General features: G+C 39.5%; 1 protein-coding gene across 1 annotated transcript in view; it reads right to left on the bottom strand.

Annotated features, from left to right (window-relative positions):
* LOC133377583 (solute carrier family 2, facilitated glucose transporter member 5-like) overlaps positions 1 to 17,139 on the bottom strand; it is a 39,255-nt gene extending 22,116 nt beyond the window's left edge. Inside the window, exons 1-8 of the mRNA XM_061611909.1 lie at positions 16,987 to 17,139; positions 14,650 to 14,745; positions 11,878 to 12,029; positions 10,930 to 11,054; positions 9,674 to 9,826; positions 9,456 to 9,581; positions 8,114 to 8,301; positions 6,649 to 6,759 (exon numbers count right to left, since the gene is read on the bottom strand). Coding sequence (XP_061467893.1) covers positions 6,649 to 6,759; positions 8,114 to 8,301; positions 9,456 to 9,581; positions 9,674 to 9,826; positions 10,930 to 11,054; positions 11,878 to 12,029; positions 14,650 to 14,745; positions 16,987 to 17,139 — 1,104 coding nt within the window. The remainder of the gene's footprint in view (positions 1 to 6,648; positions 6,760 to 8,113; positions 8,302 to 9,455; positions 9,582 to 9,673; positions 9,827 to 10,929; positions 11,055 to 11,877; positions 12,030 to 14,649; positions 14,746 to 16,986) is intronic.
* Between the last annotated feature and the right edge of the window lie 10,745 nt (positions 17,140 to 27,884).

Genomic DNA, 27,884 nt, shown 5'->3' on the forward strand with positions numbered 1-27,884 from the left:
CAGACCTCTTGTCACCTCAAATTTAGTTAGTAAAACGCCGTGATCCTGGTATGATAGTGAATGCAGAGCCAAGAAACTTCGCCATCTATCTAGAGTGCCAGCCTGTACTGGCTCCATATCTCTTTTCCAAAGTTGTCGGAGAGAATATAAATCTCTAATTGGGGGGGAGGAAAGGGCCTTTCATGCCGACAACTGGAAAGCCCTGGCCCTTGCACTGAGTGAAAGGAATGAGCCTAAATTTTGGGAATTGATACAAGCTGGACCTACATGTTCCAATTACCGGGTAGCCCCACCGATTCCGTCGGAAACATGGGTTTCCCACTTTTCCAGCATCTTTGGAGGCAACATAAGTTCACCCTCTGTAGCTCCAGGGAATATTTCCACCCTGCCATCTTGGCCACCTGTCACCAACTCCAAAATTTTGGATTTAATTTCCCAGCTCCGCCCTGGCAAGGCCCCAGGCGAGGATATGATTCCCCCTGAGGCATTTTTATCAGACGCCAACTGGTGGGCACCAGTATTGGCGTCTCTATTTACCTATATTAATGCGACTGGTGTTTTCCCTTCAGGTTGGTGCTCCAGCATAGTTGTCCCTATATTCAAGAAGGGAGAGGCCTCAGACCCGAGGAATTACAGACCTATCAGCCTTCTAGATGTCACCTCCAAATTATACGGACGATATTTATTAAATAAGTTCCTTGCCTGGGAAGCTAATAATTCCATCTTTTACGAGGAGCAAGCGGGATTCAGGAAAGGCAGGAGCACCATCGATCAGTCATTTGTTTTGTAGCACGTAATTTGCAAATCCATCAGGGGCCCAAACAAATCCCTGTATGCAGCTTTCGTAGACCTCACTTCCGCGTTCGATCTTATAGATAGGGAGCTATTATGGCAAAAAATGGCCCAGACCAATATTGATAAGAGACTGCTTCATCTTATTCGGTCTTTCCACCAAGCCAATTCCTTGCAGGTGCGCTTGGGCCTGCAGGGTACTCTCTCTCAAGCGATTCAGATCAAAAGAGGAGTGAAGCAGGGTTGCATTTTGGCCCCTTTTTTATTTAATTTTTTCATAAATGACATTGTTCCTGCAATGACCTCTCCCTCTTTTCCCCCCCCTTCCATCGGCAACCTCAAGATCTCCCTCCTGCTCTACGCTGATGATCTGGCTTTGTTATCTCTAAATAAAATCGGCCTTAAAAGAATGTTAACCCGGCTTGGCACCTATTGTTCAGAGCACCGCCTGACAATTAATTACACCAAAACTAAGATTATGACCTTTGGTAAGAAGAGGACAATTGCAAACTGGGTCCTTAATGGACACCCCCTCGAACAGGTTCACCTATTTAAATATCTGGGCATTTGTTTCACCGAGAACCTTTCCTGGAAGTCCCATCTAAGGTCAATTAAATTTGTTGGTGCCAGATCCTCAGCACAACTCAGGAGATTTTTTTACGTCAGAGAAGGCCAGCTGGTCAGCCCAGTGATCAAGGTCTTCGTTTCAAAAATTTTAGCCTCCATATTATATGGAGCGGAACTCTGGGGGGAACTTGTAAAGAGGGAGATAGAAATCCTGCAAAACAAGTTCCTGAGACAGACCTTAGGGCTCCCCGCGGGAACCCCTGCTGCGCATCTCAGAGCGGAGCTCGGCCTACACTCACTGGCAGCCAGAATAGATTTGGCTTTCTTCAGATACTGGCGCAGATTACATGGGACTCCCGACTCTTCCCTTACCAAACAGTGCTGGGAGGAGCAATTGAAAGATAGGGGATGGGCCTCTCACTACCAAAAAATGGTAGAGTGGTACAATCTCGCCTTGGGGGAGTTTTTGACTCTTAGTCCGCGTGCCCTTAGGGGTTGGATTTTCAACCAGGATGCAGCCCGAGACCGGGTGTCTATCTTAATACCTTCCTTTTCCCCATGGTACCCCCAACTCAAACTTAATCATGTTAAGTCACAGTACCTAGAGGTCTTAACACACGCTCCATTACGTAGAGCCTTCTCGGAACTTCGATTCCAACAGATGCCTTCCGCCTATTTAGATGGGAGATATCTAGGAATCCCACTAGAGAAACGGAGTTGTATTTTTGGATGTAACTCTGTAGAATGCATCGCCCATTATTTGTTGCACTGTCCACTGTATGACAACCCCAGACAGAAAGTCCTGGCCCCTCTCTTCCATCTTTCGCCAGGCAAATGCCCCCAGGAGCTGGCAGTGGAGTTATTGAGCGATAATGTTAAACAGGTGACGGTCTCCGTGGCCAACTTTGCGTTGGCTGCTAGGAAGCTGCGTATGATTTATATCCAAGATTTTAAAGCTTTTAATGTTTTGTAAATGGTTTTAGCTGAGTTTATCTGTTGATGTTTTATAATTGCTGTATTTTGCGATGGCCTATGGCTAAAAGCAATAATAAATTACTACGACTACCAATAGAGTTGCTACAATCTACCGAGACTGAATCTGTCCAAATTTTGACAAAAAATTGTCAAGAAATATGGAAAACTAAACAATGACCCAGCAGACTGGAAGCGTTCAATATATATCCCAATTCCAAAGAAAGGGGATCCCAGGGAATGCAGTAATTATCAAACTATTGCCTTAATATCCCATGCAAGTAAAGTAATGCTCAAGATTCTACAACAAAGGCTCTTACCATATATGGAGCGAGAAATGCCAGATGTCCAAGCTGGATTTAGACAGGGAAGAGGCACCAGAGATCATATCGCAAACATACGTTGGATAATGGAACGGAGCAAGGAATTTCAGAAGAAAATCACATTGTGCTTTATAGATTACAGCAAAGCCTTTGACTGTGTAGATCCTGAAAAACTATGGAATGCTTTAAAAGAAATGGGGGTGCCACAGCATCTGATTGTCCTGATGCACAACCTATACTCTGGACAAGAGGCTACTGTAAGGACAGAATATGGAGAAACAAATTGGTTCCCCATCGGAAAGGGTGTGAGACAGGGTTGTATTTTATCACCCTATTTGTTTAATTTGTATGCAGAACATATCATACGGAAAGCGGGATTGGATGAAGATGAATTAGGTGTGAAAACTGGAAGGAGAAATATCAATAATTTAAGATATGCAGGCAATACCATAGTACTAGCAGAAACTAGTAATGATTTGAAAAGAATGCTGATGAAAGTTAAAGAGGAAAGCACAGAAGCAAGACTACAGCTGAACGTCATGAAGACTATGACAATAGAAGATTTATGTAACTTTAAAGTTGACAATGAAGACATTGAACTTGTCAAGGATTATCAATACCTCGGCATAGTCATTAACCAAAATGGAGACAATAGTCAAGAAATCAGAAGAAGGCCAAGACTGGGGAGGGCAGCTATGAGAGAACTAGAAAAGGTGCTCAAATGCAAAGATGTATCACTGAACACTAAAGTCAGGATCATTCAGACCATGGTATTCCCAATTTCTATGTATGGTGGATGTGAAAGTTGGACAGAGGAAAAAGCGGATAAGAGAAAAATCAACTTGTTTGAAATGTGGTGTTGGAGGAGAGCTTTGTGCATACCATGGACTGTGAAAAAGACAAATAATTGGGTGTTAGAACAAATTAAAGCAGAACTGTCACTAGAAGCTAAAATGATGAAACTGAGGTTATTATACTTTGGACACATGATGAGAAGACCTGATTCACTAGAAAAATCAATAATGCTGGGAAAAACAGCAGGGAGTAGAAAAAGAGGAAGGCCAAACAAGAGATGGATTGATTCCATAAAGGAAGCCACAGACCTGAACGTACAAGATCTGAACAGGGTGGCTCATGATAGATGCTCTTGGCGGTCACTGATTCATAGGGTCGCCATAAGTCGTAATCGACTTGAAGGCACATAACAACAACAGATAAATTAAACGGAAAGCTGTATAGTGTTTGACTATTTGAAGTAAGAGGTTTCTGTATGCAATGTTATTTGCCTTAAGTCATGACACTGTTTGGTGACTTTATACCCAGAAGCCTGTTTAAATATTATGCCCTGGATGCGGCTAGCTTTATATCTGTCTAAGCATTATGCACTGGCCAAAGCCACATAAATTCTATGGGCTGGTTCACACAGAGTTTTAGGGCGGGTCTGCTGCTACTCACAGCCCCTTTTAATTTGCATGGTTCACATGATGTGACTGGCAATCAGCAGCTAAAACACAGTTTTCCCCTTTAAATCCATAGTAAAAACATGCTGTTTTAATCCAAAAAGGGAAAGTAAATACGTCTCCAGTTCATATCTCTAGGGAGTTGTAGATGCTTTACTCCAATGCTTCCCCTCTCCATGCCCACTCTCTCCTTTTCCCTTTGTTCATGTCATTTCCTGTTTGGCTGCTGGCTCCAGTTCTGCAAGCCTGCTGCAAATGGTGCTTTATTCCCCCCCCATCTGTGCATAACACTGTTCAAGCGAATATTTGCATTCCAGCTGGACTGTAGCAGTGAAAACACAAATAATCACACTTCGGGGGGGGTATGAAACTCCGGAACAAACTGAGCATGCTCGGTTGCCAAGGTAACCAGAGGAAGTGAAATCTTTACCTTAAGAGGGTGTGGTCATTAGGAAGCTGCGTGATTAATTCTTTACCTTCAGTGTGAATGAAAAGCACGGGATTTGCAGCTGGCTTTGAACCCCTTGTGTGGACTGTGTAAACAGAAAATGGAGGTAAAAGCAGCATTTTTAATACAATGTTTTGCTCCCATGTGGATAAGCCCAAAGAGTTCGAATCTGTGCATAAAAAGAGCAGATGCTATATATAAAAAAACAGCAACGGTTAAAAGCAAAGACATATGATTACAAAGCCACAGGAGCTGCTGAAGAAAATTAACGAAGCGAAGGCTACAGAAGCAAGTCTGCTAATGATGGCTAAAGATATGATTATGAAGCTTGCCCTTGAGATTAAAGCAAAGATGCTGCCTTACACTGAAGCTAAGCAACCCGCGCCAATTCAAAGGAACATTAAGTTGTTAAACTCTTTTTCTGAAGCCAAAAAGAGAAATATTAAATCAAGCTTTTAGACCCTTTAGCTAATGCTAAAGACCCTCTGGCTAAGGCCAAAAATTGTTTGTACAACTAAGAAGGGCCTGTTTGTACAATTAAATATATATCCTGGGCCCAGTGCTCTTCAACATTTTTATTAACGACTTGGATGAGGAGGTACAGAGCATGCTTATCAAATTTGCAGATAATCCAAAATTGGGGGGCATAGCTAATACCGTGGAAGACAGAAATAAAATTCAAAGGGACCTGGAAAGGCTGGAGCATTAGGCTGAAAACAACAGAATGAAATTCAACAGGGATAAATGCAAAGTTCTACACTTAGGAAAAAGAAACCAAATGCACGGTTATAAGATGGGAGATACTTGGCTCAGCAATATGACATGTGAGAAGAATCTTGGAATTGTTGTTGATCATAAGCTGAATATGAGTCAACAGTGCAATGTGGCTGCAAAAAAGGCAGATGCTATATTAGGCTGCATTAACAGAAGTATAGTTTCCAAATCACATGGAGTATTAGTTCCCCTCTATTCAGCACTGGTTAGGCCTCATCTTGAGTACTGCGTCCAGTTCTGGTCTCTGCACTTCAAGAAGGATGTAGACAAACTGGAACAGGTTCAGAGGAGGGCAACAAGAATGATCAGGGGACTGAAAACAAAGTCCTATGAAGAGAGACTGAAAGAACTGGGCATGTTTAGCCTGGAGCAGAGAAGACTGAGGGGAGACATGATAGCACTCTTCAAGTACATGAAAGGTTGACACATGGAGGAGGGCTGGGATCTCTTCTCGATCGTCCCAGAGTGCAGGACACAGAATAATGGGCTCAAGTTCCAGGAAGCCAGATTTCAACTGAACATCAGGAAAAACTTCCTAACTGTTAGAGCCATAGGACAATGGAACCAATTACCTAGAGAGGTAGTGGGCTCTCCGACACTGGAGGCCTTCAAGAGGCAGCTGGACAGCCATCTATCGGGAATGCTTTGATTTGGATTCCTGCCTTGAGCAGGGGTTTGGACTTGATGGCCTTATAGACCCCTTCCAACTCTGCTATTCTATGGTCTATGATTCTGGATAAATATTAATTGCCAGCTACAATAAAGCACTGTATAAATGTAGAAATTGCCTCACCAATATAAGTATTATTATACATTTGTTCAAGCCAGCTACGTGCCACTTTCATCATTATAAGGCGATCTTCTCCATACAGTAGGCCAAGATTTGAGATCTGATTGACTGGAGATAGGATCTATTTATGCTTTCACATGTTACACACACAAATGGACACCCCCCCTATTATTTATAGCAGAATAAAAGAAACAAAGACAGGAGTGCTTGTTCTTTCTAACTCAAATCTTATTTCAAGTAGAGAAAAATATTAATACTAATAATCAAACAAATTTGCAAACTGATTTTTTAAATTCCTTTCAGACAGTTTCCAGTCAAACCTGGAGCCAGCTAGTGTGTTTAAATCTATAGGTTTCTCTTACATAGAATACTGATACAACTCTTGTTTTTTAAAAGGGACAGCTGGTGCACCAAAACTGGCATAACACAGATATAAAAGGTTGATGCGAAGATATGTCTGTTGAAGAATAATGGTTATCAAGACTTGGAAGGTAAGAGAGGAAAAGGGTGATGGAGGCTTACCGCTACCGTGGCTACACAGCAACACAATGCAGTTCCTCCTACCATAACAAACTGGATTTTCTTTATATCTATCCTTGCACTCAGGTAGATTCTCTCCATGTAATAATATGCCTGAAATCAGATCAACACAATTGAAATGATGAGCACATAAAAATGCGTCAAAGAATGGACAGATCAATCTATTTCCAGTCCATGTTAATTTCACGAGTTCATTCACAAGTCCATTCATTCCATACTATTTGTGCATTAATCTGGAGATGTATTTCTGTACAAATATTCATATTTCAATACACATTTCAACACCTGGTGCAATTTTTTTTGAGGTGAGGAGTGTGATGTTCCTATATTAATGTATATATGGTAAGTGTTAGTTGTTTAGAAGATACATGGTAAGTGGAGTGAAAGAGGGGGAGTGAATGGGCAGTAGAATGCGAGATGATTGGCTGAGTGTTTAAAATGGCTGAATGTATAAAAGGAAGAGTGAGAGTGGAATCTGGGGGGGAGAAGAGAAAGAGTGGATTGCTTGGTGGGGTTTGAGAGAGTTGTTTACCAGGAGGGAGGTGGAGTTCGGATTAGTATTGAGTAAAACCATATGCTTATGTGCCTTAAGAAGAAATCTTGTTAATCTTGTTAGCTTTGTTATCTGTAATAAATACTTAATTTGGTTTACCAAAGGCCTGATCCTTGGCTGGGGTTTCACAGACCAGAAGGGAGGGTAAGGTAATGACCAAGGCTGAAGGGGAACTGTAACAAATGGTGGCAGCGGTCAAGAGAATAACAATACCAGTATTCAGAGTCTCTGGGAATACTAGTATTGGGACGTTACTGGTGGTTGCCTAGCAGGGGGATCTGTTGAGATCTGTGCTAGAGCAGATAGGTAAACCATAAGAGAGTGCGGTCCGGACTGGTGGAGTCCCTGGTGGTGCCTAGAGACAGGCAGTAACCACGAGCAGGTAGGAACCTGACAGGGAGAGCCAGGGAAGGACGCATCACAAGGAGCATATTGCAAAATGTTCCGAAGGGCAAGAACTGAAGGATCATTGTGTCCCAATCCACACATTAGTCTGGTCAGTGTGCATCATGACACTTCGAATCAGAGTTTGGATCATTAATTTTTCAGAAAGCCAAAGAAACAATATCAATCTGTCCTATTCTATGGTGCTTCGTTCTAATTACCCTGATGACCTCAGTGCTCTGTACCTGTGAAACCTTTACTCCTAGGCAAGGCCATATTTCCTGTAGAGCTTGACCATTCACAAGTCATGAAGCCCTCCAGATGTTTTTTGACAAATCCTCTCATCATCCCTCAAACTTGGCCATACTAATTGGGGTTGATGAGGGTTAAAGTCCAACAACCCCTGGCAGGCCACAGCTTTCCCCACCCTACACTCTGAACTTTGTGTGAAATAAGCCCTTATTTTACTTGGCTCAATCTCCTAACATCTTGGGATAATAATTTCCTTACCGCATTGATGCCACTGAGCTCCTCTCCAACCAACAAGACAACTGCGGTGATGACTTGCCACCGTAGGCTTGAGGTTGATAGCAGTTTAATAGGATTCATGTTCTTTTCTGCCTTCTCAGTGATGTCTTCCAGTTGGAGCTCTTCAATCTCATCATCCACATCATTTCTATCTCTTAGCATATTCAGTGCTGCATATGAAAAAAGGCAGAAAATATTCAACTTCAAAAGAAGCATCTTCTAAAATAAAATAAAGGGATTGATGAAAAGGGAGTTGGAAAGGCAAAGTTAAGAGGATCAAATCTCTCCAGAATGTTTGGGAGTCTTTCAGAAACATAAATAAAGGACTTCAGCTAGAATTAGGATTTTTGTCAGTGAACTGAAATATGGGTGGTGATTGATATTTGGTGATTAAAGTGAGGATATGGGCATAAAGTGCATTCAGAAAGTCCAATAAGCTTGGAGCCATTCCTATGAAGGATCTGTTCCTTGCAGCTGTAGTTCTAACTTTTGAAGCTGTTGCAATTTGAAACAGATCCAGATATGAGTAGTGCTTCTCATTTATGTTAACATATAAGGAGAACCATGTAGAACAGCTCAAAGATCAATTTAGTTCTCACAGTGATCAACCAGTTGACCATAGAAGCTTAGTAATGTGAGATGATACAATAGCACTCTCTCACTTGTGATCCTCAACAACATTCATTCACAGGTATACTGCCTCTTATACTACCACCATCAGTACTAGTAGCCATTAGAAGTTTTATTCTGTATGATGATCCTAAACTTATATACCAAAGTGCATTTATATATCATGTGCATGGGCATCATTACAAAATGGCTGTTGATGACATATTAATGAGAAGATTAATAACAACAAGAATGATATGGTAATGCTGCTGTTGTTGTTATGTGCCTTCAAGTCGATTACGACTTATGGCAACGCTATGAATCAGTGACCTCCGATAGCATCTGTCATGAACCACCCTGTTCAGATCTTGTAAGTTCAGGGCTGTGGCTTCCTTTATGGAATCAATCCATCTCTTGTTTGGCCTTCCTCTTTTTCTACTCCCTTCTGTTTTTCCCAGCATTATGGTCTTTTCTAGTGAGTCAGGTCTTCTCATGATGAGTCCAAAGTATGATAACCTCAGTTTCATCATTTTAGCTTCTAGTGATAGTTCTGGTTTAATTTGTTCTAACACCCAATTATTTGTCTTTTTTGCAGTCCATGGTATGCACAAAGCTCTCCTCCAACACCATATTTCAAATTATTTGATAGGCCAAAGGTGGCTGAAGTCTCTTCAGCCTAGTGGGTTATCATAGCTATCCCAGTACAGGTCAGTACCTTGTCTTGCATTCTCTTCATCCTTCCTCTGAATGAATAGATACCTAGGGCTTTCAGGAAAGAAGGGCAGTAGAAAGAACTGAAGGAAAGGCAGGATCATAGAAAGGCACGTCAGAGCTGGGTAACCTGTGCAAAAAGATAGAGTGACAATAATGTGATGAAACAGTGATGGTCCATCTGATATGCTGTAAGACAAAGGATGAATTCATCTGAATTACCTTTTCGGTTCCCAAGGAGTTCTCGAAGAGCAGCTATCTGAGCCATCAGCATGCCAAGACCATAAAAAAGCTGGGGCATCATGGTGATGCCTCCCCTCAGGCTTCTAGGAGAGAGCTCCCCAAGATATAGAGGGACAACAATGGAGATTATTCCTAGTTAGATGATAAAGGATAATTCACAATGGGCATGTGACATGATGTGCAGAAATGTATGAAAGTCTCAGTGTGGTATAGGAGGCCACAGTGGGGCATGCAGGAAATTTCTCAGGGACCCCAAGATGTTGTCTGTGGAATTCTGCAAAATCCTATTCACAATCTGCATGCGAGGCAAGTGGGTGAAACTACATGGAAAGATCACATTTGATACCATAGAGAGGGAGATGTTGCCCAGTTGTAGCTCCAAACCAAATTGGAACCCGCAAGGGCACACAGGGAGGTGTTCTCACTCAGCTTTGTAAATTTCTTCCCCTGGCTGCCTGCCTAAGTCAGAGCTTGTACACCTTCCAGAACTGGCATTAAATACGTTCATTCAAAGTAATTGTGATGGTCAGAGATAGGGTAGAGCAGGCGTAGCACCCCGATGCCTCCCAGATGATACTAGATTACATCTCCCAACATCTTTGACTATTGGGTGTGCTGGATGGGTCAGATGAAAACTAATCCAACAACATCTGGAGGGCACTATGCTGCCTTCACCTAGATTAGAATAACTATCATACTAATTACCCCATCCTAACTCCTTGTGGTGGCACAAATTTTGTATTAAATAAAATGTCAGCCCAGTCAGTCTCTTTTCAATATATTTCTTTCATGTGTTCTCCTTTCTTGATTTTATAAGAATACATTTTCCAACTCAAGTCCTACAGAGTTAGTATTTCAGCTCTACCTATTGCCCCATTCCTTTTCTATAAGGCCTAAACTGGCTGACAGCCCTGGAGCCTGGCTATGAAATCAAATAGTCTTGCTTGGTTCTTTGGCTGCAGAGGTTTCCATGGCTGAACAACCAACCTACTGCTCAGTTTAAGAGAAAGGTTTGTGTTTTTCATAAGTTGATCTGAGATGCTGAAAGTTCCAGAATAATGTTCTGTTCATGGCTGTCCTCTGTGTGCACAAATAATTGGTTTTTTTAATTTAAGTTCCCAATTTTTAGTGTCCCTGATCAGCTCAAACAAATCTCACAAATTCCAGGCTGGTTTCGAACTGAGTGTCTTTCACTTTAAAAAACACAAGCCACTGATTCCAGGACCCTGACTCACCTGCACACATTCCAGCATAGAAGCGGGTAAAGAGGGTGTATATGTAGGTTCTTATCTTATGTGAACAACCCAACAGGACAGAAGAGATAATGGACAAAATGTTAGTTATCACCAAAGCACCTTTCCTGAAAAGAGAGTAAAAAGAGATGGTGGGGATGGGGAGATGCCAATTAATATACAATATCAAAAGTGCAGACAAGGGGGAAGAGCTATGTAATCACAATAAGGTTCTCAACTTTTTGTGGATAATTTGTTCTGGTTTTGCTAGTTATGGAAAAGGACAAAGAACTACTCAAGGCACTGACGTTCCTACTCCAAGCAATGTAAAATTGTCCAAGCTTCTTTTCTTCACTTCACAGATTTCAGGAGGCATTGCTCATGCTTTTTCTTAAGGGCTAGTTATTTGCCACCATGTTAGATAAGTTCTCTTAATTGGAGAATACTGGTGAAAGAGTCTGGGATCTTCTGAATGGAAACACGTGCTCTACCACTGACCTAGGGCCCTTCCCCAGTAGTATATTAGAAAATCTGCTGATGTATGTTACATGATGTGCTAGGTATAGAAGAGATTGAAACTACCTTGGTAAGGTTTTCTTGTATTTGAAAAGCATTTTCCCATCTCCTTCAAACAAAGATTCATTAGCTGACAAGAGATCACCAGGAACAATTCTAGGGGCCAACTAGATCTTACTGCCTCTCTCCCTTCCACAAACTACTCCATGAAATGTCTAGTAAAAGATAAGATTGGTGTAACAGCACTGTATTGCCTTTCTCAGAAATCCCATACAATTGGTTGAATGCCATAGGAAGGTAGATTGAAACGAGCAAAAATGATGATGCATGTATTATTAAATGTTACTGGACGTGTTGATTAGCTGTAGCCACGTGTTCCCCACTCCCCACCACCCTAGGACACATAGTTCACCAATCACAACTTTATCTCTATACCTGCCAAATCTATCCGCCAAATAGCCAACAGGAAGGGACCCAAAGGTGGCTCCAAATGGAAACAGAGCCATGCTGATAATGACCAGAGTCATTTGGGAAGGTGAATCCTTCATCTCTTCAAATGCTGTTATGTTATATAACTCTTGCAGGAGCTAGGAGAGAAGAACATAATGGTCAACATTAGGACCTCTCCACAGATGTCATGGCGGCAAAACCTGAGAGCCTATGATCAAGAGAACACTTGGCAGGGAGCTGCAATCAATCCTGGATGCTCAGCGGGAGTGCTGGGTATGATGCATGCTTCTGTATCATTGCAGTAAGAACTGGGGTAGGTAGGTAGGTAGACAGACAGATCTAGTTTTCTTGCTCAAAGTGAAAATCAGGGTCAGCTCAAAAAGCAAAAATGGATGGAACAACTAATGTGATTTTTACCTCTTTTTTTGCAGTACATTACTTTTTAGTCATACCTAAACCAGAGGTTTCTATGCACACAAATACCACCCATCTAAGCAAACAAGGGGCATTCTCAGTTAAGCAACACATTCCAGTCAGGCAAAAGGAGACGTGGGGCATGGCTGATAAGAGGTTTGGCCTAATAAAGTCCCAGGGGCTAGAGAGAGAGGCCTTGAGGGCCTGACATTTCCCACCTGTGTTCTAGTGAGCAGAGGAAAGTCACTGAAACCTGAAACACCCTAGAGCATGTAGGCCGATTTCGCATTCTGAGACTCTGGGCTGGATCTCTGGAGACAGCCTTTCTTTAGCCAAATACGGGTACTGCTATGGGTAAGTGCAAATTCAAGTGCAGAACAATGGGTGTGTGCTCAAGGATCTTGATCAAACCAGGAAACTATGAGATATATATTCCTTACTAGAGAAGAAATCTATTTGGGTGAGCTGTCCTGAAGGCGTCATCTTTCTTAAGTACACTTCATCACCTTATAGAATCATAGAATAATAGAGTTGGAAAGGGCCTATAAGGCCATCAAGCCCAACCCCCTGCTCAATGCAGGAATCCAACCTAAAGTATACCTGACAGGTGGCTGTCTGTCGTATCCAGGTTGGGACTCAGGAACCAGACCAGTTGGTGAAAGCAATTCAGTTTTTATTAAGGTAATATCCAGACAAAGACTACGCCTTCTCATGAAGTTTCACTATGAAACATAACCTGCGACTTTAAAGAGAGTTGACAGAACAAGGAATCACTATTCCCCCTGTCCCTTAAGAAGGGGGCAATCGGGCACGAATTCTCTCACTGCGCCTCAAAGTGCTCTCATCCACTCCCCTCCTTTCCCTCTTCTTTTGTTGTCTCTTTTGCTGTCTCCTGGTACGTGGTGAAGGAGGTGCCCCCTCCCCTTCTGAGGGCTCTGATTCAGGTATTGGGGAAAGCGGGGGGGCAGGCCTAAATCGTCGGGCTATTTCTCTTTGCTTTTCCCTGAGTCAGGAGGAGGCTGGATTCCCCCTTGCCCTCCCTCTTTCTCTAACTGCTCTGAGCTCGAAGGGGGAGGGGGTGTGGGAAGCTCCTGGGAAGGATATGTGTCTGTGGGAACTTCAAGGTCTTCTCTGCCAGACAGTTCTATCTCTGAGACTCCCTCCCCCTCCTCTGCATTTTCTTCACACGGCCCTGGCCAAATGACCCCCTCCCTCTCTTCGTCCTCAGAAACATCAGGGTCCCAATCCTGCATCCCGACACTGTCCAGCTGCCTCTTGAATGCCTCCAAAGTTGGAGAGCCCACCACCTCCCCAGGCAATTGGTTCCATTGCTGTACCACTCTAAGGGTTAGGAAGTTTTTCCTGATGTTCAGCTGAAATCTAGTTTTCTGAGCTTGAAACCATTAGTCTGTGTCTTGCACACTAGGATGATCAAGAAGAAATCCTGGCCATCTTATGTGTGACAACCATTAAAGTACTAGAAGAGTGTACACTTATCTCCCTGAACACACCCATACCTGTACGTCATCAAACTCCTCCTTATTGCATCGCTAGATCCCTCTTTTCATATGCTCACCTAAAAAACCCAAAAGCCTATTTAAATCCAGTTTTTGGCACTGGTTAGACACACCCATCCTATCTTCAACGGCCTGCACACATCTTCACATCACTCTCAGGGAACAGCTCTAGAGTATTGTTGCGCACTGGACCAGAAGCCTACCACTGATTTTCAAAAAGAGCTGAAATCGCAGCAGGCAAAGAATTGCTGATCCCATTCCAGGGCCCTGATATCATTGCACATCTGTACCTATGTTGCTGCAGGAAGTTCTAGCCAGAACAAGGATACATAAACCTTTGCATTGCAACAAATTTGTTGTGCTCTACCGTTTATTTCATCTCATGGAGTCAGATCTCTTATTTTTTTAGGCTGGGAGTGGGAATGTGATAGGATATTAGTTTAAAGGCACCTGCGATCCTTTTGTTTTTGCTGAAATACCATAGTTACTTCACATTAATTACTTTTTGTTATTTTTCTATGCAATAAATAAGCCTCTCTGGAATAATTCTGTGTGAGAGAATGTCCTTGGAGTATGCAATAAGTTAAGGACATGCTTGGAACAGCATGTGATTGTCTTATGAAAAATATCCCACTGCTCAGGAAATGTGTGTTAGGGATCATGTGGTAATGAACACTACATGGGGATTCATTCTCATGAAATGGTGTAACAGTGTGCCCCCCATCAAATTACCCAGGAGAATGTGGCCCTCAACACAGAAAATGTTCCTAACTCTCTACAATAACTGTGGCTTTAAGAAGCCTTCTGCACAGTAGGGCCATCTTACCACAGTAGGAGAACAGAGAATCCACATGTTATAACCAAATTGCTGTGATAGGAGGCAGGAAGCAATCGAAACCCAAAGAAGCCTCTTTGACAGCTCCTACAGGAGGGAACAGCAGACACTGTGATGGGAGAGTACAGGGCAAAATACAACTAACTACATCATTCATAGTTAATTAACTGCAGTTACAACTAAAAAAAATCCTAAATGGAAAGATAGAATAAGGGCACTTTAACATTACGCATAAAGGCAAATTTTGTAGACTTAATAGTTCTATTATTATTATTATTATTATTATTATTATTATTATTATTATATCCCGCCCTTCCTCCCAGCAATTAAACTATTACATACGGGTGAAGTCGATCCTATATCTCAAACCTTTTCTTTTCCTTTTTTAAATGGATTAGTTTTATTCCACTACAATGCTGTATTGACTCCCCTTAAGTATATTGACAGTAGTCCTTTTCACATACTACTCACATGTAGAGAAACCACAGAAACAACAGGAAGTGAGACTGTACTGGTGACTCCACTGCTGAATATGCACCCCTCAGTGGCCGTGGCTCCTTCCAGACATTCTGAATGGATGTCTGCAAAAAGGCGTCTATGCGATCAAGACTCTTGACCTATCTGCAGTGGCTACATGTGAACAACTACTCATATGTAGATGTTCCACAGGACCATGTGTGCAACTTTCCAAACAATTGAGTTTTCTGATTGTGTAGATTTATTTTTTGTTTGTTTGTTTGTTTTTTCATTTATTATTTGATTTATATCCCGCTCTTCTTCCCAACAGAAGCCCAGGGCGGCAAACAAAAACACTAAAAACACATTAAAACATCATAAAAACAGATCTTAAAATACATTAAAACAAAACAACTTTAAAAGCATTTTTTTAAAACAAGCTTTGAAAACATTTTTTTAAAAAAAGCTTAAAAAACATTGTTGTTTTTTTTAAAAAAGGTTTAAAAGCATATTAAAAAGTAATTCCAGCACAGAAGGAGACTGGGATAAGGCCTCAACTTAAAAGGCTTGTTGAAAGAGGAAGGTCTTCAATAGGAGCTGAAAAGATAACAGACGGTGCCTGTATAATATTTAAGGGTAGGGAGTTCCACAGGATAGGTGCCGCCACACTAAAGGTCCATTTCCTATGTTGTGCAGAATGGACCTCCTGATAAGATGGTATCTGCAGGAGGCCCTCACCTGCAGAACACAGTGATTGACTGGGTATATATTATAAGGGATAAGACAAGTCTGAAGGGGTGGGACAATGGGCATGGCAAAATGGGGCATGGCAAAATGCAGAACAGGGAGAGCTTGGGACAGAACTGGTTTATAAGCCATGCTCCCCCACCCCTTCCCAATTGGCCATTGGGCCCCATTGGACCTCCCTTGGCAACCGATCCACCTGAGTCTCCTTTGAAGGAGGGAGGGATGGAGGCAAATGAGACCTACAGAAAGTGGGAACAGTATTTTACCAAGGCATTTGATACACTGAGATGATGTTTTCTTATTGGTGTGCTGCCAAGTTTGCTGTGACTGTTATGGTGGTGGTTCCGTATTGTAAATCAACTGGAGACCATCGGGTAACAAGGGACTAACAAATCATTATCGTTATCCAAGGAGAGTCACAGGTGAAGAAAGGGGATGAGACAGGTGTTCACTGAGGAAAGGGACTTCTTGTTGGCACTTTGATTATCTAATTGTCTCTCCCAAGAGGCTAGCCTGGCACCCACTCTAATGTCCAATCAGCATGGGGCAAACACTTTCTCTGTTCTCCTCCTGCTCAATTTTTATTGGTATATCTATTCTGCTGTTTTATTATTTTTTATGAAATCATTGACTTCAAAATTCAGATTTTTGTAACTAATGGGTTGCGTTCAACTAAGTCCCATTCAGAGTAGAAATCAATGGAACTAATTTATTCATGTTCATTTATTGGTGTCAATGGGTCTACTCTGAGCAGGACTGGATACAGCCCTATATATTTATAAATTGAAGGGTTGCATCAAAACATATTAAGTAGCAGATTGCACTACATGAATAAAATTAACAAGACATTAATTATTATTAGTCATAATGTATGATATAATAGAATACTATATTATACCGTATTATATTGCTACAGTATAATAATTTAATATATCACAATACTGTTATTCATGAATATACTATACATTGTTTTTAAACTACGTGAATATAATAATAAATGCTATAGAATTTGTCAAGAACAGCAAGGTTGGCCAAAGTAAAATGGGCCAGCCTAAAGGGATTGTGGGGAATATCCTGCATAGGTTCCGGGGATGCTCCAAGCTGGGAAAAATCAGGGTATCTCACATAGCCCAGCTGCACCTTGTTAACTGAGAAGGGAGGATGCTGAATCTTCTCTGTAGCACCTGGTACCAAGTTCAGGAGGCCTGAGCAGCTGTAAATTAGTAGTCCTGGCCTTGCAGTGAACCTTCGGTCTATTCCATCACCCAGAGGTGTCATGATTGGCTAATTGGCCCTCTCGCTGTGCTGAGCAACTTCCCATAAAAGAGGGGCTAGCCTTCACCAAATCGTCCCATTCCATCTTGACTTACTTATGTGATTTCTAGCCTTATAAGGAGCCAAAGGGTTCTTGTACTTTTCCTGCTTGTGAGTATTCTAGCCTAGGCTAGGTAAGCTTTGTTATTTTGGGTTAGTGTTGAACTTTCTCATTGTAATTTGTCTAGATATTGATTATGCGTAATTCTGTTCCAGAGTATTGGGATTAAAGGAATTTGTATGCTGCTCTTTTCTATGCACTTCTATTATATTTAATAAATGACCTCATAATACTTGGTGTGTGTTAGTTGGGGCTGTGGCTCTGAAACCAGTACCTTGACTATAAAGTTACTGACCGCTGGATTGGGTTTGGCTGGAGGCTCCTGAGCAGTGAGTGTAAAGTTTGGCTCTTGCTGTCGGTCTAGCTGGTGCTCTGAATTCCCCTTAACGCAGAGTGGGAAACCAAGTTAAGGGGTGGTAACAGTCTACCTACCTTACAGGGTAGGCATTGGGAGTAACTCAGCCCTGGTTAGGAGAGCCACGGGGAGTGCCTGGTCTGGGACAATTGCCCTGGGGTTAGGGGGTTGGCCCAGGTGACTTTTTGACAGAATTAATATAAAAATAAATATTATAATGTATTCAGTTTTATCTACCCTGGTGTTTAACATCTATATGAAACCTCTGAGTGGGGTCATCTGGAGTTTTGGAGTTTATTGCCAACAATATGCTGATGGCACACAGCTCTCCTTCTCAACATCTGCAGTTGTGGAAGTGGGTGCACTAGACTGATGTCTTGCCTCTGCAATTGACTGGATGAAAGCCAACAAACTGAAGCTTAATCCAAACAAGACTGAGGCACACTTAATGGGTGGTTCCCTAGATTGCCTGGATGAAATGTGGCCTGCTCTGGAAGAGGCTATGTTCAATATGAAGGAACAAGTATGTAACTTGGGCTACTTCTACATCTATTATTGTCACTTGAGGCTCAAGGGGCTCAGTGGTGAGGAGTGCCTTCCATTAGCTTTGAATGGTGGCCCAGCCAACCACTTCTGAACAGTGATCACCTAACCTAGAAGTTACAAGAGCATTGCATTTGAAAATGGTTCAAAAACTGCAGGTGCTGCAGAATTCAATGGTCAGATCGCTGACCATGGCAAGATGGTCTTAGCATATGATAGAGATTAGCAAGAATTTCAATTCAGTTCACATTCAAAGCCAAATCAATTAAACTCACACTTTCTGAAACAATATGAGAACCAAAACACAGCTATCCTTCAACATGTGCACATATATGAATTTTGTGATACAGTTCGCCAATCAACCAGTGTTTACAAAAATGCACATGTTTGGTGCAAGTGTGCATTAAAATGAATATATGAGTGAAAATAACATGCAAAACTGCCTACAAAAAGTCCAAAAATAATTATGAAGTAACGACACAGACTATTCTGCAGAATAGTCTCCAGTGGACATCAGGAGTGTCTCAATTTGCACAAGATAAAACAGTAGGAGGTGAAATATATTCTATGTGTGCTCTATGTTTTTAATTGACTGTGCCCACCTTGCCTTAAATGAAGTTGTTTAAACATAGCAGCCCGACAACATGCATCTTGGGCAGGCTAAGTTTGTTTTTTCCAACAGCTAGAGTCATTCCTGAAGGAGCAACATATTGTAATCAGTCTGATTTTACATCAAACTGCAGTTACAGATTCAACTGTTAATGCACCCAAAATAGAAATAGAGCATAAGCACCAATTTGAAACACAAAAGCCTGTCTTCACCATCATATGATACTGACCAATAAAAAGGCTTTGAAATTAATAAAAATAAATTTGACACAGGTTTCTAGCATGAATAATGAGAGAAATAAAAATTTCTAGATTAGATTATCTGTAGAAACAATAACAACACAGGAATGAAGTAAAGTAAGAACACCAACAAACATACAAAAATGTAATTCTCCATCTTTGGAGGTGGCAGGTATTGCCACCACTCACCATATGCTCAGAGGCACATGTTACTGAATTCTTTCAAGCTACACAGTAAGTGGATTGGACTGTGAAAGACCAACCCAAATTATGTTTGCATTTTGACAAATTTGTAGGGCAGTCCAATATCTCAGAGAGGAGGTCCGGTGTCCTGCTCCCCTGGTGCATTCACTATAGCTGCCCAATTTCCCTGCTTTTTAAAGTTTGATAGAAACATCTGTGGGCTATAGGTATGTTCTTTAACCGCAAGGTTTTTTGCCCATTAGTGAATGATATAATAGAAAGCTATGTTATATTGCTATATTATAATAGTTATTAATAATTATAATATATGAAATACTCATTAGATGACTCTTAGAATGACAAATCCTGGATGAAATGAAAATACTATGGGCCATTTACTCTATTCAAAGTTTGGAAAACAATTACGCAATAACTAAGATTTTTAATAAACTCCATGGATTGGAAAAAAACTCCTCTAAGCTCACCCCTTTCTCAGTTGCTGTATTGGCTGCCTCTTCCTTTTTCTTCATGGCTTCTTATGTGGGAATGAGAAAATAATGCTCACCTGTTGGAGAACAAGAGAATTCTTTTGACTTGCCCCTACCATTTGAACTTGGAGATTCTTTCATTTAACAATAATTGATAGAGAAATGCTTCTCTATAAATTGCCACAATCCTTTTTTGTTGACACCCTCTATGCTAAGGCTGATCACCAGGGGTGTAGTAGAGGGGGAACACAGGGACTGCAACTTTGGGCCTTTTTAAGAGCAGGAGTGATTATGTCACCTGTCAGATGAACAGGACAATTGATGGGACCCTCCTTTCTTGGTCAGGTGATAATGTTTGGGACAGATAGGCACAGAGGAAGTCAGAATAAGGAAAATAATCAAGCAGAAGCTCGATACTTCCTTCTTTGATGGGGCTTCTTGTCCACACTAGCAGTTTAAATGGTGAATAAATATAATAAATAATATTAATTTATAAATAATAATAAATATTATTAATAATAATAATAAGTCCAGAGGGTCACATCACTCAAAAATGCTTGGAAGTTGTTTATTTTTTTTTATCATTAATTTTTATTCAAATTTTCAAAGACAAAAAACAAAACAAAACAAAAACAATTAAACAATAAAATAAAATGTTGACTTCCGATTTGTCGCAGATCAGTTATAGGTCTACAATATATAACAATCCTGTCTCTAAAATTATATTATAAAATCACTTTCCTCCAGTAGTTATCTTAATTAATCATCAAATCTCATAAACATTACTTTATTCTTTCCACAAAAAGTCAAAGAGAGGTTTCAATTCCTTGAGAGATATATCTTTCAATTTTTCTCCAAGTAAACATATCGCTTAATCCATCTGATTCAAATCTGTTAGGCCCAATAATTACAATAGCCATTCTTCCATTATCTGTATTAATTCCATCTTCAATAATGCTGTTAAGTCCAGTAATTTCAATAGCCATTCTTCCATTATCAGTATCCCATAATAATCTTGTTGTCATAGCCATAGTCCAAATAAACATATTGATTAATCCATCTCGTCAAATCTGTTAGGTCCAATGATTTCTATAACCATTCTTCCATTATCAATATTAATTCCATCTTCCATCTTCAATAGTCCTGTTAAATCCAGTGGTTTCAGTATCCATTCATCCATTATCAGTATCCCATGATGATCTTGCTGTCATAGCCATAGTCATATAACAAGAGTCTGATGGGAATTTCCCCCATCACAAATATGTCCTTGCCATCAATTCTGAATATGTTGCTGAAATATTGTTGTGAAGTCACATCTCTGCTCTTCTTTTTTACAAAATGCACTGGCTCATCTCTTAAAAGTTTTTCCATTGTCACATATTTGTAGTTAATTCCATAATTTTTTTCTATGTCAAGCCCCATCACATCATTCCAGTCAAGAATTCTGAATATGTTGCTAAAATATTGCTGCAAAGTCATATCTCTGTTCTTCTTTTTTACAAGATGCACTGGCTCATCTCTTAAGAGTTTCTCCACTGTCACATATCTGTAGCCAACTCCATAGATTTTTTCTATGTCAAGCTCCATCACATCATTCCAATCCAGAAAATTATCCAAGACATTGATAACTTTACCACCAAAATCTTCATTAATTTCTTCAGAGACAACGTTGAATTCCAAACAGTAAACTTTATTTCTAACATCCATAAACTCCAAATCTTTTTCCAATTTCACATTTGTTCCAATCTCCAGGGCTTGTAGCTTCCCTTTAATTTTTCTTTTCTCATCTCTAATCTCATCAAATATCTCTCTCACAGAATCTCCTATTTCTTTAAGCTCCTGCGTCATTTTGTTAAATTCAATTTTCATCTTCTGTCTACCCTGTCTCAGGGTTTGTTTCGTTATCTCAATCTCACCCATTATTTTCTGAAACATAATTTCTTCCATGGTCTCAATCACTTTCCTGGTTGTCATTCTTAAAACCACAGAAACAAAAATTATTTCAGCCACAATTGGGTTAATATTACAGGCTTGCTGACATCAGTGTAGACAATACAGCCTGCCTTATCTTTTATGTGTTCAGAAATACAAAACAAATTTAGTTCCCAACATCAAAACAATTAGTGGCGTCATGAACAAGCAGATTCGTCAAAATGAAATAGACTAAAAATAATAATAATAATTCCCCCCCTCTCCTCGAAATAGAAATCCCTCTTCCGTTGGTATCTTTAGAATGCACCTCCAGGACAGCTTTTTGCAATAAAAACAAATATAAGCTTTTTTTATTTCTTTCCTCCTTAATTTCGTGAGTGAAAGAGAAAAGCCTTAACTCACCAGAAGTTCTTCACAGCTGATTCATTGACAAATCTCTTTTTTGCTGCAACAATTTAAACCAATTAAAAAAAGAAAATAGAAAGAAGGATGCTTATCTGCCTGTTGTAGTTCATTTTTCTTTGAAGAAAAGATAAACGTGTCGCTATAATCAGCTAGAGCTTGATGAAAGTCCATCCGGCATTGCAGTTTGAACCTTCTCTCATAAATAAATGAAATCCAGTCCTCCCCACAAAAACAGGCTTTATGGTTAATCTCTACGTTTCTCCCTGTCCGGGAGAAAATCTTTACCAGTCAAAAAGAATGTTTTCACTGATTTTAGAGCTGAAAAAGCTTCTTCTGAGACGAGAGACGACTCAGAGGCAGCACAGGCAAAGCAACCCTTCCCGGAAGTCGAAAATGCTTGGAAGTTGTTTAAAAACACTATATTAGAAGCTCAACTGGAGTGCATACCGCAGATCAGAAAAGGTACCGCCATGGCCAAGAAGATGCCAGCATGGTTAACGAGCAAAGTCAAGGAAGCTCTTAGAGGCAAAAAGTCTTCCTTCAGAAAATGGAAGTCTTGTCCGAATGAAGAAAATAAAAAAGAACACAAACTCTGGCAAAAGAAATGCAAGAAGACAATAAGGGATGCTAAAAAAGAATTTGAGGAGCACATTGCTAAGAACATAAAAACCAACAACAAAAAATTCTATAAATACATTCAAAGCAGGAGACCATCTAGGGAGGCGATCGGACCCTTGGATGATAAGGGAGTCAAAGGTGTACTAAAGAACGATAAGGAGATTGCAGAGAAGCTAAATGAATTCTTTGCATCTGTCTTCACAGTGGAAGATATAGGGCAGATCCCTGAACCTGAACTAACATTTGCAGGAAGGGATTCTGAGGAACTGAGACAAATAGTGGTAACGAGAGAGGAAGTTCTAAGCTTAATGGACAATATAAAAACTGACAAATCACCGGGCCCGGATGGCATCCACCCGAGAGTTGTCAAAGAACTCAAAGGTGAAATTGCTGATCTGCTAACTAAAATATGTAACTTGTCCCTCGGGTCCTCCTCCGTGCCTGAGGACTGGAAAGTGGTAAATGTAACGCCAATCTTCAAAAAGGGATCCAGAGGGGATCCTGGAAATTACAGGCCAGTTAGCTTAACTTCTGTCCCTGGAAAACTGGTAGAAAGTATTATTAAAGCTAGATTAACTAAGCACATAGAAGAACAAGCCTTGCTGAAGCAGAGCCAGCATGGCTTCTGCAAGGGAAAGTCCTGTCTCAGTAACCTATTAGAATTCTTTGAGAGTGTCAACAAGCATATAGATAGAGGTGATCCAGTGGACATAGTGTACTTAGACTTTCAAAAAGCGTTTGACAAGGTACCTCACCAAAGACTTCTGAGGAAGCTTAGCAGTCATGGAATAAGAGGAGAGGTCCTCTTGTGGATAAGGAATTGGTTAAGAAGCAGAAAGCAGAGAGTAGGAATAAACGGACAGTTCTCCCAATGGAGGGCTGTAGAAAGTGGAGTCCCTCAAGGATCGGTATTGGGACCTGTACTTTTCAACTTGTTCATTAATGACCTAGAATTAGGAGTGAGCAGTGAAGTGGCCAAGTTTGCTGACGACACTAAATTGTTCAGGGTTGTTAAAACAAAAAGGGATTGTGAAGAGCTCCCAAAAGATCTCTCCAAACTGAGTGAATGGGCGGAAAAATGGCAAATGAGGACTTCCGGGAAGTGGTGCTGGCTGGTGGTTGTCTCTGAGGGAGCTCTGCCTCAGAGGAAGCTTTTTCCAGGTTAAAAGCCAGCCAAGAGGAATCTTGGACTGGCTCAAATGTTCTCCAAGGTATAGGAGAACCGATCAGATCTCCCACAAGACTTCGTTGAGCTGTCGGCGGCTGGAATTGATCAGGAAATTCCTGAGATAAGAAGGCAAGCCGATCGGCTGAAGACGGAGTCTGGACTTCCACGCAAGCTGCACTGGGATAAAGCGAAGCGTTTTTTCTTTTTAAAAAAAAACGTTCTTAACCAGCGAGCCCACTTCTACCTAAATCTTATCATTCGGCTTAAATTACTGCAATAAAAGGGATTTGTTTATGAATCAGCAACTGAGAAACCTGGGTGAGTCATACCTTTTCTCTTTTAAATATAATTAAGGAAGAAAGAAAATATAAACAACTTATATACTTCTTTTACGACAAAAAGCTGGCTTGAATTTGGAGTTATAAAGTTTAAAAACGGATGAGAGGCAATTATTATATTTTGGACTAATTTTCTCTTTGGACTATTTCTTTTTGGATAAATCCGCTGCTCGTATATGCTAATAACTGTTTAGTCTTGGCAACCAGAATTGTTTTGCATTCTTGGATACAGATAAGAACTGCTGGCTGGATTTCAATAATAGGCCTGGAATATTAACTCTTTTTTCGGTGGAGAGAAAAAAGAAAAGAAATAGATTGCCTCTAGGTTCTGAAATAGTGATTAATATTAGAAATTAAAGGCTTATTTTTGAAAATGGCAACTAAAAAAATAACTAAGGGGCGAAGAGGTTCTATTGATACACAGGAAGAGGATATGCCCTCAGAAATGTTTCAAAAAATAATGGAAGGGATCAATGCTATAAAACAGGAGATGAAACAGGAAATGAATGAAATGAAAACTGAATTGACAGATATAAGAGACTATATTAAAACACAAGTGGATGAGATTAAAGGGACAATTGGGCAAATAAAGGAGGATGCAAAAAATACTAAAGAAAAGGTACAAACCTTGGAGAATAGAACAGATATATTAAATCTGGAATTAGAAAAAAATTTGGACTATGGGGCTGTGACTGAAATGAGAAGTAAAGAGCATTGTTTGAGATTCCGTGCAATCCCTGAGGAAACAGGTGAAGACATCAGAGATAAAATTGTTAATGCTTTAGTAAAATTTCTGGATTTGAATGAAGATCGGATGGAATTTGAAATAGACAAAGTTTATAGAATTAATTCCAGATATGCAACAATGAAAAAAATTCCAAGAGATGTGCTTGTTCATTTTGTAAAGAAAACGACCAGAGATATGGTATTACAGCAACATTTTAAATATACCTTTAAAATTGATGGTAAGGAACTACTGGTGTTGAAAGAAATCCCTATTAGACTTTTACGTAAGAGAAAAGAATATGCTTTCCTTACAGAAAAACTTAAGCAATGCAAAATTCAATTTAGGTGGGATGTTCCAGAAGGAGTGATTTTTACATTCAGACAACAGAAATATAGATTGAATACTGTTCAAAAAGCAAGGGACTTCCTGAGAAAAGCTTCAAAAGATATGGAAGAAGATAAACTCAAAGATATGGATATAGTTCCTGGGAAACAAAGTCAACAAGGATATGCAGAGGAGGGGAAGGAAGATGATGGATCAAAAGGAGCACCAGGCACATTTTAAAATACATGCTTAATGATGGATTACAAATACCTAACTTGGAATATAAATGGAGCTAACACGGCACAAAAGAGAAAGAAAGTGTTTCATTACTTGAAAAAATTAAAATTGGATATAATTTGTTTACAGGAAACTCATATTCAGAAGAAAGACTCCAAATATTTGATTTGTAAAAATTTGGGTGAAGAATTTATTTCAGCTGGACCAAAAAAAAAAAATGGAGTTGTTCTTTATATTAATCCACAATTGCTTCCTAAATTGGTATTACTGGATGATAGTGGTAGATTTGTGGGGGTTGAAATTACTTTACAAGGTACAAACATTTTGATAGTGGGTATTTATGCCCCCAATGAAGATAAAACAAGGTTTTATACAAGACTTATGGAAAAATTGTCAGAGCTTTCATATGAGCATTGGTGTGTCATGGGTGACTGGAATGGGGTAATCTCACCAAAAATTGATAGGCTTTCTGAAAAAAATATCAAAGAGACACAAGGTAAATTACCGAAGATTTGTTTTGAACTCATGGAACATTTAGAATTGGTGGATACCTGGAGATATATAAATGATAACGCAAAGGAATTTACTTATTTTTCAGAAAGACATAAAACATTTTCGAGGATTGATATGATTTGGATGTCTAAAATTTTAGCGAAGGATATCTTTAAAATGGATATATTACCAAAAACTTTTTCGGATCACAATCCCGTGATATTAACTTTAAAAAAAAAAAATCTTGGATTTAGATGGAGACTAAATGAATCTTTATTACAGAATGATAAAGTAGTACAAGAATGTAAGAAGAAATTAAAAGAGTTCTTTGAATATAATTTATATAAAGGAACAAGTGAAAATATTGTTTGGGATACAAGTAAGGCATTTATGAGGGGATACTTTATTAAATGTAACTCTGAATTAAAAAAAAAGAAACAACAGAAAATGCAATTAATTTTGGAAGAAATAAAACAAAAAGAGGAAGAATTGAAAAAGAATCCAGCTAAAGTTTCTATTGTAAATCAAATTAAAATGTTACAGAAGCAAGTATCAATGTTGACAGTCAGAGAAATTGAAAGGAAATTAAATTTTGCTAAACAAAGGACTTTTGAATTTGCAAATAAACCTGGGAAATGGTTAGCATACAAGTTAAGAAAAGAACGTCAAAAAAACATTATTTTAAAGATACAAGAAGGAGACGAGATGCTCACAGATAATGTAAAAATTAAAAAGATTTTCCATCAATATTACTCAACATTATACAAGTGTCAAGAAATTCCATCTGAAAAAATAGAAGAGTACTTATCCAAACAGAATTTGCCTAAAATTACAGATTTTCAGAGACAAGTTATTAATGGCCCTATTACGTCAAGAGAGATATCTGAAGCTATAAATAAAATTAAATTAGGAAAGGCACCAGGACCAGATGGGTTATCTGCAATGTATTATAAATGTTTGGAGGAAGAACTCTTGTTACCCCTACAGTCTACAATGAATTCTATTTTGCAAGAGGGAAAGATACCCGATAGTTGGAAAAATGCTAATATAACATTAATACCTAAAGAGGACCAAGATTTAACTAAAACAAAAAATTATCGGCCAATATCTCTATTGAACAATGACTATAAAATTTTTACAATGATCTTGGCTGAAAGATTGAAAATAATATTGCAACAATTTATTCAGGAAGATCAATCAGGGTTTCTACCTAAAAGACAATTACGTGACAACGTCAGGAATGTTTTGAATGTGTTGGAATATTTAGAACAACGAAATGATAAACAAGCAGCTTTGATTTTTTTAGATGCTGAAAAAGCGTTTGATAATTTGAATTGGAAATTTATGTTCCAGGTTTTGGAGCAAATGGATTTTGGAGACAACTTTATAAAATGGATTAGATCGATTTATACATCACAGAAGGCTCAGATAATTGTTAATGGAGACTTAACGGATTCATGTGAAATACAAAAGGGTACAAGACAGGGATGTCCATTATCTCCCCTTTTATTTATTTTGGTTTTAGAAGTGCTGCTTAGAGATATAAGGCAAGATAAAAGGATTTCGGGTTTGAAAATAAAAAAAGAAGAATATAAATTGAGAGCATTTGCTGATGATTTGATAATTGTATTAGAAAACCCTTTGGAAGGAATTCATATATTGATGGATAAATTAAAAGAATTTGGACCGTTAGCAGGATTTAAGATCAACAATCAAAAAACAAAGATGTTGGTGAAAAATTTAACTTTAAGTGAACAGAAAGAGTTAATGGACAAGACAGATTTTACAATAGAAAAAAAGTTGAAGTATCTAGGTATTATTATGACAAATAAAAACTCAAAGTTGTTCCATAACAACTATGAAAAATTATGGACAGAGATTAAGAAAGACTTGCTAAGATGGGATAAATTACAACTGTCATTAATGGGTAGAATATCTGTGATAAAAATGAATGTATTACCGAGAATGATGTTTTTGTTCCAAACAATA

The sequence above is a fragment of the Rhineura floridana genome, chromosome 1, assembly GCF_030035675.1.
Source record: "Rhineura floridana isolate rRhiFlo1 chromosome 1, rRhiFlo1.hap2, whole genome shotgun sequence".
Taxonomy (NCBI): Eukaryota; Metazoa; Chordata; class Lepidosauria; order Squamata; family Rhineuridae; genus Rhineura; species Rhineura floridana.